General features: G+C 42.0%; 1 protein-coding gene across 1 annotated transcript; it reads left to right on the forward strand.

The window, feature by feature from the left end:
• The first annotated feature begins 3,111 nt into the window (after positions 1-3,111).
• LOC104453940 (transcription termination factor MTEF1, chloroplastic) lies at positions 3,112-5,509 on the forward strand. Its single transcript, XM_010068599.3, has one exon. It carries the CDS (start codon positions 3,177-3,179, stop codon positions 4,098-4,100), a length of 924 nt encoding a protein of 307 aa, XP_010066901.2. The 5' UTR covers positions 3,112-3,176; the 3' UTR covers positions 4,101-5,509.
• The last annotated feature ends 8,788 nt before the right edge of the window (positions 5,510-14,297 follow it).

Here is a 14,297-nt window from a genome sequence, read left to right on the forward strand (position 1 = left end):
CTAGTTTTTTTTTTTTTAGTTGGATAGATCAAAAACATTTATTTAACGAATAAAAAAGCATTAATTCTCTTCTTCTTTTTTTCATTTAATATAAAAAAATCCCACTTAGAAGTAATAGAATAAACCCAAAAAAGGGAACTCATTGTCGGTTCTAGCGTAGATAGGCCAATTCTTGATTCCACAAAATAGGACACCATCCTACCTAATCAGGTTCCACCCACCCTCAAATAATTACCCCTAGCAAGTGGCCTTATTCTTCTTATTATTATTTTTTTCACTAAAATGGGGGCATCCCATGTGAACAAATTGCCTATTGCAAGCAAAGAAAATTTAGTTTAAAGTTGCAAATTTTGCTTGTGGTGGTTGCGAGTGGAAGCTTCAAGATCAACGATACAACTGAACTCAAGCTCATCATTTGCAAACTAATTAAGGTTTCCTTAGAGTTACATAGTCTAGAGTATTGCACCTATAGAACTACCTTGCAAACTAGGACTGATCAATTCTCGGTCCGCTCCGATTCCGAGATGAAACTGAGAACCGAACCAAAATGACTGATTTTCATATTCTAGGACCGGAAACCGGACCGATTAGCGGAATCGGTAATTTGTTGTTTGAGGGCAAAAATAAATTGAAAAATATTGCAACTTGCTTCTTATTTCCTTGGTCTAAGCACTGGATTGAGGTTCAAATCACACTCTCCTCACACCCTCTCTGTTTTGTCACCCAGCAAAGAAAAAGAAATCATTTTTTCACACAAGTAGTTTGCAGGCATTATCATTTTCTTTAGATAAGATAGCGGTCTACTCTTGTCAACTTCTACCGCGAAGAACCTTGAGTATTGGACGGAATGCTCACAACTCATCATAAAGCATCAGAACAAGAAAAAATTGAGGATACATGTCCTCTGTTCTAAATCGCGGTTGTTGTGGGTCCTCTTAGATTGTCGTTCTCTCACAGCTTGTTTGTTGGGAGGTGAAGCATGTAACTCATTGCAGGAACAAACTGCAAGCAAAGGAACTTGCAAAAAAGCTCTTCTGTGATGGGTAATACTCATGGCATCTGCAGATGACAAAATGCCGGTGATGCTATTTGCAGTTCAAGTGCCGAAGAGAGGCTTTATCAGGGAACCATTTTCTTGGTTGGACAGCTATTCTCAATCGCTTTATCACATTAATAGTCGAAACTCCATATCTTAAATATTTAAGAGTAATAAAAGAAGATAATTGTTTGTTATCTCTATACTAGTTATCTCTTAAAGAAGATAAGGGAAGGTGGGGAAAGCAGAAAGCAAAACGGGAAGGAAGGGAAAGCAAAAAGGGCAGGATGGTTTTTCCCCATTTTTTTTTTTAATCAACCGATCCGGTTCGGTTGGTTTGTTTTTCACCTTGGAACTGGGAACCAAACCAACCGATCGCCAATTCCAAGAATAGGAATTGGGAACTGGATACCATTTCTAGGAATTGCCGAGAACTGACTGAACTGGTTCGATTTGAGTGGTTCTGGTTGTACACCTCTAATGCAAACCACTCGCTTATCCAACCATCTTGATGGTTGCACTTGACATTGATTACCGGTATGGTTGCACTTCTCAAGGATGCCCCCTATCAAATTCTAAATCCCCACTACCCATACAAAACTTTGAAACCCTAACTCAACTATTGCTAATTGCCTCGTCGCCATCCATTAGACCTATCAAAGAGGCGGCTGTGTCGAAAATGATTTGACCTAAATCGATTTATTTAATCTGTTTTAACTAATTTTCATACAATACAAATTTAGTTACTCATAGTAACATAACCTATATTGTTAAAACACTTTCATATTAGACCATGTACAAACTAAGTTGAGCTTGCAGAGTGAGCAAGTATAAGATTGAGTGAGAGTAAGAAAAAGTTATAGAGGCAAGTTGAATTTAAAGTAAGTTGTGAACCCATTTAACACTCAATATTATTTTGGGTTTTACCGGTCAAAACATATTTATGACTCATTTGTTGAATATATATAACCTATATAATAATTTAGCTAATCAAATAGGGGTCAAAAAATGAGTTTATAACCCATTTTGATTTATTTATAGCCTACCATCGTGATGATCTTCACGCCACTTCACCTTCTTACTCTTGGTTCCCTACCCTCGGCGCCGGCCTCTGTGTGTGTACTTGTGTCTACGGCAACCTTAGGTAACGTCGTGTCACGACACTATCGACCCCTGTTCGAGGTCATGGGTCATCTGGGCCATTATCAAGATCTACCTAGCGCTCTTCTCAAGTGGATGGGGGTTGACGTGGCATACAAACTCAAGATTTACCTACTTTCAGGTTAGCTTATTATTATCAAGGAAAGTTTTCACTTCTACAATATGCTAATTAATTTCCATCTTGAAAAGCTAAAAGATAAAACCAGATTTACAATAAGTTTTGGCCATAATTCATTTATTTCACATGAGACATCGTAGCATGTGATAGTAGCGATATAGGTTTGGAGTCAAAGTTGTCCCAAATTTGGCCTAACATGACTCGATCATACCATCAATTGAAATACCACAAATCTATCACGAACTTGAATTTTTTCGATCATTCGTACTCCAATCCGTGATCCATTACAAACAATAAGCTCTTAAATCAAGGATATAAACCGGCAAATTATCATAGATTGTCAAACTCATACAAAAAAGCTCATGCTTTCCTTTTGGGTCCTTTGGGCCGCTTGATACGGAATTATCCAAAATAATGAGTTAAGTGTTTCGTATGGGTCCAACATCACCATCCCCACAGTCAATCTCTCAGCCATTTAAATGGATCGACTCCATTTAGCTCGAATGGAAATGTCCAACTGCCATCTGGTCTCGGGTCACCCTCACCAAACGAATGGATCCGTATACTTTCCACACGAGGCCCAAAGTCCATCGCGAAACCAACGACGCGCACAGGCTTTCTCGTGGGCCGGGCCTAAAGGAAGAAACTAAACATTCTGGTGGCCCAATCGCAGGGCCGAGAGATTAGGAGGAACCGAATCGGTCCACACCTGACGTCGGATCGAGACTCGAAGCCCCGAACCGACCCGACCCGGTCAAAACAAGCAGGAAAAACCTCTAACACGTCATCGTCATCCTCCTCCTCCTCCTCCTCCTCATCTTCCATCGTCACCACCACCGCACCGAACCCGGGAGAGCGGAGATGATAATCCAGCTCCACCACCACCCCTCTCCCCTCCATCCAATCCTCCACCTCCCCAAGCCCCTCCGGACCCACCGCCTCCGCCTCCGCCTCCGCCTCCCACCCGCCGCCGCCGCCGCCGCCGCCGCCGCCGCCGGCACCTCCACCTCGGACTCCGGCCTCCTCTTCCGCGAGAAGCTCCTCTACCTGCAGAGCCTCGACGTCGACCCCGGGAAGGCCCTCCGCCACAACCCGGACTTCCGCTGCGCCCCGCTCTCCACCCTCCGCGCCGTCGAGTCCTGCCTCGCCTCCTTCGGCATCCCCCGCCCCTCCCTCGGCCGCATCCTCGACATGTTCCCCCAGCTCCTCACCTCCGACCCGGACGCCGACCTCTACCCGGTCTTCGACTTCCTCCTCCACGAGGCCCTCATCCCCTTCCCGGACCTCCCCAAGTCCGTCCTCCGCTGCCCCCGCATCCTGGTCTGCAGCGTCGACGCCCAGCTCCGCCCCGCCCTCGCCTTCCTCCGCCGCTTCGGCTTCGTGGGCCGCCACGCCATCACCTGCCAGACCAGCCTCCTGCTCGTCTCCAGCGTCGAGCACACCCTCCTGCCCAAGATCGAGTTCTTGCAGAGCCTCGGGCTCGATCACGGGGAGGTCTCGAGGATGGCGATCAGGTCGCCGGGGCTGCTGACCATGAGCGTCGAGAACAACATGAGGCCCAAGGCCGAGTTTTTCCTGCGGGACATGAGGGGGAGCCTGGCCGAGCTGAAGCGCTTCCCGCAGTACTTCTCCTTCAGCCTGGAGCGGAAGATCCGGCCGCGGCATCGGATGCTGGAGGAGCACGGGCTGGAGATGCCCTTGCCCGAGATGCTCAAGATCAGCGACGGCGAATTCACCTCGCGGCTGATCGAGATGCGGTTGCGGAGAGTCGATGCCCGGGGTTAGTTTGTTCCTCTCCCTCCCTGTAGATGTGTACATGGCATGAGAATTTGTCGCTGGGAGTAGATAGCCCAGTTCCGCAACGTTGAAGATTTTCTGCTTATATATGGGAATTGTACAGCTGATACATAGATGATGGTGAGTTATATTCTGCGATTTCGGAAGTTTTCTGTGGCATGCTGCGGAGTACAGAGCGTGACAAAGCGTCTTTCTTGATCGATTGTTTCGAGCTGATTTACTCGTGCGAATAGCTGATGGGTTCATTCTACACATTGGTCAGCTGCTGTATAGATGCTCTATTGAGAAGAGTTTTGAATTACCGTAACCTCGCTTGCATCCTTTGGCCTTATTAAGGATATTGGTTGATTATCCGTGTGATTACTCGTTCAAGTAGCTGTGACTACATTTATAGTGTCGAACTGGTGTTGGTTGCGTATAGATCATTAGTCAAGTTGATTGCACATAGATCATCAAGTGCGCCCATGAAGTTATTTGTTAGCAGTGTATCCTTTAGTGATAGCCAGTCTGCCAGTTCTACAACTGTATAGCTTTCGCCTTGTTTGCTCATACTGGAATTGTGCAGTTGATATTAATTAAGCTCGATTTGGTGTTTTCTGAAGTTTCTTGCGGTGTGCTACAGAGCGCAAATCAGAGAGTCGAATGAGTGTCTTGCTTGATCAATCATTTAGGAGCTAATACACTTGTGCTACGAAATTGAAATCAGCCTCTTGTATAGATCCTTCTGGAGAGTAGTCTTGGAATTCATTCAAAATCCCTCACCTCATTTGGCCTTCTTAAAGGTGCCGGTTAAATTATGCATGCAATCACTTGTGCATATAGCTGCTAAGAACAATTTTAAGCGTGACATCGAAGCTGGCTGTGGGTAAGTCACTTGTCGAGGACAATGCTGGACTTGGAATTACATCAAACTCGCTGATTAGTCTCCCTTGCCTTCTTAAGCATCTGGGTTGATTCTGCATTCAGTAGCAGCATTATCTATGAAGTGATATTAATCCTGCTCCTGTGCTTTTTAGCACAAGATGTTTACTTTTCCGCCAAAACATTTGTAAGGTTAGATGTTGCTCTGGTGTCACTCTCTCTCTTCCATGTACTCTAGCAATCTGATGTTTTTTATGGATATAATCAATTTGTGGATTCTTCATCTACAAAGACTACTGTGGCCAAACTATTATCTGAAGATGTCGAGAGTTTTTCATCTTTACTTGATTTGTGACTTTCTTGTATAGTTCATTTAGTTACCAAGCAGTTATCCTCATCCTTGTTGCACGGGCTTTAGCCCATTTGTCGCATACTTAGCTAAAGTGTCGTTGCAGTAACTGAAGGTCTAGCTATAGATGATACATGCATGGCTTGTATAAGACTCTCTATTGTTGTTGGTAAAGGATATCTTTTTTTCTTCTTGCAAAGTGGTTTATAGCATAACATCAAAAGATTGCTCACATTATCTACTAAGTTTATATACCTGCGAGCAACCTAACATCCACTTGCACCATACATCTCCTGCTAGGGGTCGAGCCTTGACACAATCGATTGAACTGCCTTGTGTAGAGTTTTGCTTTCGCCCTTCATTTTTTTGCATACATCTGTCGTTGTACTAACTTATGTTATTCTCTAATGTTCTGCTGGCATTTGAAGTTCTCAAACTCTAATTCCAACTTATTTAGTCTCGTAGAAGCCCCATCCTTGCAACTCAAGTCTTCTGCCAAAACTGAGGAAGTCGCCATTTTAGATCATAATGTACATATAGACCATTTAATTTTTTTTTTCTTTCAACTGCTCTTTCCGATCCAGCTATGAATGGCTTCTTTGCTTTTCGATTGAAGCGGCACTTGTACTTTTGAAGTGTTGCGACTCGGGATTTTATTCAGTAGTCATAGTGCAGAGGAAGCCGTGACTCTCTTTCTATTCACAACTCTTTGCATAACAGGCATTCGAATTGCCTTCTGTGTCGCCTTCTCTTCCCCCTTTTCTTTCCGCCCTTCTCTTGGGATCCAAATTCAGAATCATTTAATTGCTCCTTCACGCGCATTGCAAAAACCAACCATGGCTATGTGAATTGTAACACGAGTGAATTGCGTTACGGGCATCTGAATTGCCTTCTGTGTCGCCTTTCTCTTCCCCTTCTTTGCCGCCCTTCTCTTGGAATACAAATTCAGAATCGTTTAACTGCCCCTGCACACGCATTGCAAAAACCAACCATGGTTATATGAATTGTAACACGAGTGAATTGGATGAATTGGCTAATGGCCCTGGATCGCAAAGACCGAAATGCCAATGCAATCCTTAAAAAAGGAAGGAGAAAGGGTCAAGGGCAGTGCAATGCCAATTGTTCATAAGGCCCCGGGAGTGAAAATTTTGATGTCATGAATATCACATCAACCGATTGGTTTTCTTAAGAACTATTAAACACGTTAGGAAAAATAAAAAGAGAACGATTTTCTACACCATTTTCTGAATTATCGGCCTAAACAGGAGGTGACGTGTAATCCACTGTGTTCAGGATGCAATCCATGTAAAATTCCCAACCCAAATGCCAAATGAAGATAAAATTTTGGAGCGTCCTATGATCGATGGCCTTACAACTTTGAAAATACGAGCCTGCAATTTCCTCTGTCACTACACGTCAGTATTTTCTCTTTACCGGATTGGAGAAGAAAAGGAGGAAGTGAAAACAGGGGCGGAGAGGGAAGGGATGACTTGATGGCGAGCCACGTCCCAACAGGCGCTGCATGGCAGTGCCATTCTACGATAACGCCAAAGGGGCACGTCGCATCAAAACACTCGTACAAATCCCTCTCTGACAAGACGTTGGTGACGAGGTGCATTAATGCGTCTGGCGAAAATCACCTCGCTAATCCTACTCAAGTGGACACAAAACAGAGGAACGGAGAGGAGGGGCCTGCGCCGGATTCATCTACTCTCTCTGTCCAGTGCTCCCTCCACCAGTCCACCTTCATCCGTGCCCCACCCTGTTCTTCTAGCATCGAGCGGTTAACGTCGTGCGGATCATGGGGAGGAGCGGAGGAGCGCTCGACCTTCGTATCGACCATTTAGCAGCGCTCTGTGCTGTATCTATTCCGTGACGGATCAGTAGTGATCAGGGAAGCTGTCACGGATGCAGAGCGGGGCTTATAATGATGATTACCAGATCTTTAAGTTCCCCCCGCCCTTCCCAACACGACGCGACCTCCCCTGTTCTTTCATTCTGAATTATCTCCAGATCTGTTGTGTCCATAAATGGTTATCGCGGGCCCTTTCGTATTCCCTCGCCCTCCCTCCCCTGTTTGCCCAAATGTCAGTGGCATTACCGCCCCGCTTTGTGTCTATTTTTGTGGTTTCGCTGCTGTACGATCTCTCTGCCTTCTTCTGCGCGAGGGGAGCCTAATCTGAGGTTGCTGACTTCAGACGGGTTTCCCACCACAGGTCCGTAGGCTGTTGCAGTCTGTCCAAAGCTTTTACTTCATACTTCAAAGTTCAAAACCACCATCGCCCCTTTGGCCAACCAGAAAATAGAAAGAAAGAAAAAAAAAACATTTGTAACCTACAAAAAGACATCGACCGTGACGTGACTAAATCATCATAAACAAGGGTTGAGCCGTACCCTCAAATAGATTTTCTAATTTTTGAAATTTTAAGGACTTATTCGTTAATTTACTAAATAATAACTAATTTTATTTTTTTATTCTCGATTCTAAATTTATAATAGAAATTCGTTTGATAAATTTCTAATGTTCAGCAATAAAAATTTATCTATTTATTTTTGGGATTAGATTTGGAACGTAATTAAAAAGTAGAAAAAAACTACTTCTTTATTTTCAAAAAAAGTTCTAAAATTAAACCAACCCAATTTTTCCTCTTTTCTCGTCTTTTCTTCTTCTTTTTTCTTCCTTCTCTTTTCTTCTTCCACTGGCGCCACTACCGTCCATCGTCGCTGGTCAGATGACTAGTTGGGCAAAATTTGACAAGCTTTGCCAAAGGCTCACTCGAGCAAGCGAGGCCTAGCCGAGCCTTGGCTAGGCAAGGCCAAACTTGCCTAGCTGCTGACAAGGCTCAAGGCTTGACCCCATCGTGAGGCTAGCATTGCCCCTTGGTGAGATTGAGTCTCGCCAAGGGTTAGGCAAGCTCGGCCTCACCTAGTTACCGACGAGACTTGGCCAATAAGGTGTGGCCTGACGGAGGGTCAACGAGGTTGCTGGTCATTTTGAGACCAACGATCGGCCAAAGCTTGAAGAAGAGAAAAAATAAAAATTTAAAAAATAAATAAAAATGATTTGTATTATAAATTTTGAGAACAGTGTTAAATGCAATTCTATTTCGGGAATAAAATTTTTTAGACAGTTACCATTTTCAAATGTTCAGAAATTCATCTGAAAATAAAATAAAATAAAATAATCATTTTTTTAAAATTATTCCCATAAATTAAATAATTACCAAATAGGCCCTAAATCTCCTTATATACCCCAAAACCTAGAATCCACCATATTACAGGTTCCAAAATTGGTTTTAGAGTCTCATAGTTCCACTTGTATTATTAATTGAATGATTGTAGAGTAATAGTAATAGATATCATTGGAAATTGAACTTCAGACTTGTAGTTTTAGATTATACATTTATTATCGGACATCATGAAATACTGCAAAATTACGTGAAAACAGAAAATTAGAAAAACGCAAAGACTTGTTTTAGATTCTCAATTCTTGATTCTACAACCTACTTGTCGAAAAAATGTTTCTCAATTTTTTGAACTTTGTATATATATAAGAGCGGTGGGACTAGTCCAATTCTAAGTTTTCTGATTTTCATGCTCACTCTTATCTTCGACTCTTTCTTTCAATGAACACATTTGAAATACACATTTGAGTTGTATTAGAAAAATGGTCTAACTAGATAATTAACTGGTTTTGACTTAATTTTCTCCGTGGCTGAAGGTATCAACTATTGCCGTGCTACTCTGGCGAAAACTTACACCCGCCGTGCTAGCAAAAAGAATCTTATCGTGCAATTTTCATAGTCATCTGAATGGGAGGACCATGAACTCGAAGAATGGGGATCGAGACCATAAAAGTCATTCATTTGTCGGTGAAATGCTCGTTGAGCATTGTTTCATTATTTCATTTCATTTTCAAAAACCAATCTATCTCGTCCTGTTTTAATTTTTTACTCATCAGAATTTCTCAAGCAAAAAGTTAGAAATAGCTTCAAGCCTAGCAACACCTCATCTTAATCAACCCTCCTTATTTTTTGTTTCAAATACAGATGGACAATTTTCAGGCTGCAAGATTTTTGAGGAAATAGAGCCAACCAACAGACACAGGCTTCATTGATGACTACAGGGAGTTCATGAACAAGACGGTCGTTTCCAAATTTACTCGGCCAAGGACACAGTGACCACCCTGAAATGAGGAACGTACGCAGCGTTCAATAGCGCATTTATGCTTTTTTTCGAGAGAATAGTTATCTGTCTTTCAACGAGTTCGGAGGGGCTTGCGGGTCTGCGAATGGGGAGTGTTTTCCATTTACTTGCAAACCACTAAGGAACAGCGAACTATCTTAACGATGAATGGATGGTTCGTACCCGCACAAACACGCAACGCGAGTTGGAAGCAGAGAATAGTCGACTTTTTATAGCACGTGTGTTAGTGTGTCCCATCGAGGTTTAAATGCTTGTTCAACTTCCAAATTGAAAACAAGTACTTTCTCTCTCTCTCGCTCTCTCCCTCCCTCTCCCTCTCTCTCCCCCTCTCCTGCTCTACTCTATACATGCATGCTTGTACAGGTACAGCTTAGAGGTTCCAGAAACGGAGAGGCTGGCTTTTAGTGATGCAGAACAGTATTAGAAAACAAGAATTAAGCCACATCTAAGAAGTGTAAGAAGATGCCCGGATGACCCACGTTTTTTTAAAGATTAATCCACCTGGTAAGGAGGGGAGGACAGCATCATTTCATGCTGGCTGATATCCTCCCTCAGGCTAGACTGAATGCCCTTGTACTGGCTTTCGAATTACGCTCCATGGTATCACTAGTTGCTGTCCTGTGTTTGTTGGAGGCTACAGAGGTTGTTGCCCTATAACAACAAAGGGTGTACAGTAAATCAACCAACGTACAAACTATGCTTCCTGTTGCTTGTATGTTCCAAGGGGACAACCCCAACAGAATCTTATACAGGGGGAATCCTACATTTTATTTTGAGGCCCCATGTCTCTCCCCCTATGCCCTGTGAATGCGATTCTTTTCTTCCTTTCATCTAATCTCATTTAACCTTCATCTGTGTCTAGCCACATCCTTCCTTTCCCTGGAGAGCTTGATCCATCTGCGAATGATTTCATTTGATTCATTTTCGACAAACCACATTTATACGTTTATTATATATTAAATATCTGAATGGTTCAGGTGTGGCCTCACCAAACTCTTCCTATGCTCACATCGAGGGAAATGCTGCTGAGCCAGAAAGATTTCAGCATTTGGCCTACATTTGATACTTAATTGATCTGAGAGTCGTCAGTGAGCATCATCAAAAAGAGACACGACCAAATTTAAATCGATGCTGACTTCATAGATAATATTTTGAACCTTTGCAATTTGGCAAACAATTTATCATATAGAACAAATTTTATGGTGCTAATAACAGCACAAAATGTCTCAAATGAACAATGCTGATAATTCAACTTCTACAGTGCAAGAAAATAATTTTGTCGAGACACGAGTTGGTTGATCCGAACACTTCAAGTGGGTATGTTGGGGGTGCGCGTGCAAAGATCACAAAAGAACATGATCTCCATCGCCCCACCGGACACCAAAGGAGGGTCACTGATGCTAATCCTAGGAAACTGCTGTCAGCCTCTCGGTTTGGAGAATCAACAACATTTCCAGCTCAAGTCTCACATCATGTGACAATGAATGTATCCCCTTAACTAAATGTCCGTACGTGGTCCTCCTCTAGTCCCAGCCCCATTTGGCTGGTAATGTGGAAATGGCCACGAGCATCTGTCTTCATTTACGAACAGCCTTTGAGTGAGACAGCTTCTCATCTTTAGAGCGCTGCAGCTCTATAGTCTGTACAGGGGATGAACTATACTGTTCCTTTGTGTAGGAAAAGGAAATTAAAAGGAGAGGGTCCAGAGAATGGATATGGATAGAAATGCGTGATTAGTGAAAATGAAAAAATTTATTTTTGCTCAACTTGTATGGAAGAGAAGAAAGTGCAGGCGATAAAAAGCCAAGGCTCCTCCTAGAAGATAATGAATGAAACAAAGTCAGAATTGACCACATTGATATTAGATTATTATAGGCAATGCGTCGTTGGTTTTGTGATCTCATTCTTGTGTGATACGTGATCTGCACAGCGTTTCCCGTTCTCTGTCTCCGGCGAAACATTGAAGCATATGAAATGAAGAGGCCATTGTCACTTTGGTAGGGTTTTGCTCTGAATGGCTAGGGCTTTCTGTTGGTAAAATATGTCTTCGAAATGGGTTGAACAATGAAATCGGATCGAGTAAAAAAACAACTCGGACTTTGAGGCGTGATATCACTTTCTTTAAGGATTTATTTGCCCCACAACGTTGCTAATGGTCACCGCAAAAATCCTCCGGATACAACAAAGTCTCGGATGAGAATACTAAATAAAGAATTCTAGTATTTCTCCAGGTCTCTCTATGAAACAATTGAAAATTGGCTGCGCTTTTTCAGAAAGAAGACTCGAAAATGACCACCCATTTCTTTCCGAAAATGACAAGTATTTATATGAAACGGTCTTTGCAACTCTTCGTGAAAATTGCGAACAAACACGTCTTTAGAAAATTGTTCGGATAAACCAACGCGACTCTTCGGAAGAAGTCGAAACGAACAATTGCAATCCTTCGGATAAATCAAAACCGAATAAGTAATTTTCCCAAGGTTGTCTTGAAAAGGCACAAATAAAATTCGAATAATATATATATATCTATTTTAAATATAATTTCGAATTTTTCATTTATATTTCATTTCCGAAATTCTCAAATTAAAAGGCAACCTTTGAACCAAAAATAAATAAATAAAATAAATAAAAAGCAAGGGATTAATGCTAATTAAAAAGCCAAATAATCGCGCAATTATCCGCGCACCCGACGCTGGCGGGTATGGTGGGTCTAGCCCCACCTAATCACTCCTTTAACTTCAAAAGGAAATTCCTCATTAATAAACTAATCCTCCTGCTCCCACCTTTTCTATGTGGGACAAAGTAAAAGGCACTTATTTTGTTTTAACAAACAAAATTCCAACACTTTCCATAAGATAGAACTTACAATAACATAAACATAATTTTTAGGAGAATTTGAGAAGAGGGCGAGCGAAATTCACAGTTACACCGGAGAGTAAAGAAGATCTTTCAACCTTTTTTACAATTATTTTTTCGCATTAAGCAGGTCTGAGACTTTACAATAAATTAATAAAAGGGCAACTTGCAATTAGGGTTTTGGGACTCATCGATATGTTCTTACTTCCAAGCATATCTAACTTTTATCAAGCATAGGGAGATGCAAAGAAAATATGGTACGGAGCCGGGCTGAAAATTACGAACAATGAAGTTTCCATTTATAAAATCAGTCTAATAAAAGTAACCCATTTTTTCATTTGTCAACGCACGATCGATGCCATCGCGAGTAAATCGTCGCCGGAAAGATGACCTTCGCGTTCATGAGTTCGAAAGTATCGGAACTATAATGTACCGTGAACCACAGAGAAACTACCCGCTTGTCGTTTTCCCCCATTGCTCACGAAAAATTTGCAGATTTTGTACCCGGTTCTGCACGAGAATCCCCAGCCCCTGGTCTTCCGATGCAGAAGCCAAGAACCCTGTTGCCCAGATGGCGGTATCCATCCCATCATAGGTACGAAAATAGTGAAAAGGTTTTCTTTTAGGGACCAATTTCTTTTTTTTTTTTTTTCCTTTTAGCTCAAAGTTGGAAACATGTGAAAATCGCAGTGGCTACAGTCCAAAAAACTAGGGCTGTACGAAGGAGAAACGAAATGAATAGCAACCGCACTTTACCCCCCCACTACTACAATAAAAACTCTCGCAAAACGTTCAATTTTTAAACCTAAGAAAGGTGGGGTGTCCCCCCCACTGTATGACCTTAACAAACCCCCGCATGTCCTTTTCTAAGGGGTTGAGGATGACCAGAGGGGAGAGGCTCTCCTTCATTATTGTACTGGCTCTTCGGGTTTCAGTGCTTGGAAGGGAGCGCTCCCCCCATTGATTACTAAACCAAAAGCTCGATCGGGGGTTCGGCCTTTTGGCACTTCGGCAATCGGACAAATCACTTGTTTGTAGCTTTCTCAGTTTACTGTTTTCCCCGGGGTAAAGTGTTGGAGGAGTGGTGGCAAGAAAGTGACCCAACGCTTGAGATGGAGGAATACTATGCAGACTCGAAAATACAAGTCAAGTCATAGATAGAGTTCGCCGTAAATATACATGCATATATATGCGCGTGTTATGAAATCTAAACCGAATATTGAAATTATGACAAAGCCCGATGTAATAGATCTCGTGTGTGGGAAAAGCATGTGTGGAGAAGAATTCTCTAATATCATGTAAAAAATGTTAAATCCAAAAGGATAAATTTTTGCTAAGTTGTAGATCATATTTATGACATCCTTAAGTCATTTGATATGATTGTTTTGTGGTTGATAATCCCCCGTGTAATTTATATTGGATATTTCATCTAGTCATGTCACAATAATTATTTTATTATAATAATAGCAAAAATATTACGGATAAATTACAAATTGTTTTATGAGTACTTGATAGTTGCGTCTATGCAACTTTGCACTTGAATTATGAAGAAATTGCTTGTTATATCGAGAGAAAATCTAGTACTTATATCAAAACCAATGCTTTATTATGGATTTAATGTCCTTTTTTTATTTGGAGTGTAATCGGGCAAATTTATTAGAACGAGTATAGTCAACGACTTTGTGAGGACTACATATACACATCGTGTATGTGGACAAAAGAAGCCCGAGTCTCAAGGGTCTAATAGAAGGAGTATCCTAAGTTTCTATGAATAGTAGCATCTGCTTTACTTACAAAAGAAATCTGGTTAAAAGTGACCCATGAATGGAGAGAGAGATGGCTAGGGCTCCACTCGTGTGCAGAGGGTTGCTTGCAAGAGCACACGTGGTAAGTTGGAGGTACATTTCTTCAGA

The sequence above is a fragment of the Eucalyptus grandis genome, chromosome 7 (genome assembly GCF_016545825.1).
Source record: "Eucalyptus grandis isolate ANBG69807.140 chromosome 7, ASM1654582v1, whole genome shotgun sequence".
Classification (NCBI taxonomy): Eukaryota; Viridiplantae; Streptophyta; class Magnoliopsida; order Myrtales; family Myrtaceae; genus Eucalyptus; species Eucalyptus grandis.

Excerpts from the sequence above, each read along its gene's own strand:
- LOC104453940 (XM_010068599.3), top strand. The coding sequence starts at position 3,177 with ATGATAATCCAGCTCCACCACCACCCCTCTCCCCTCCATCCAATCCTC.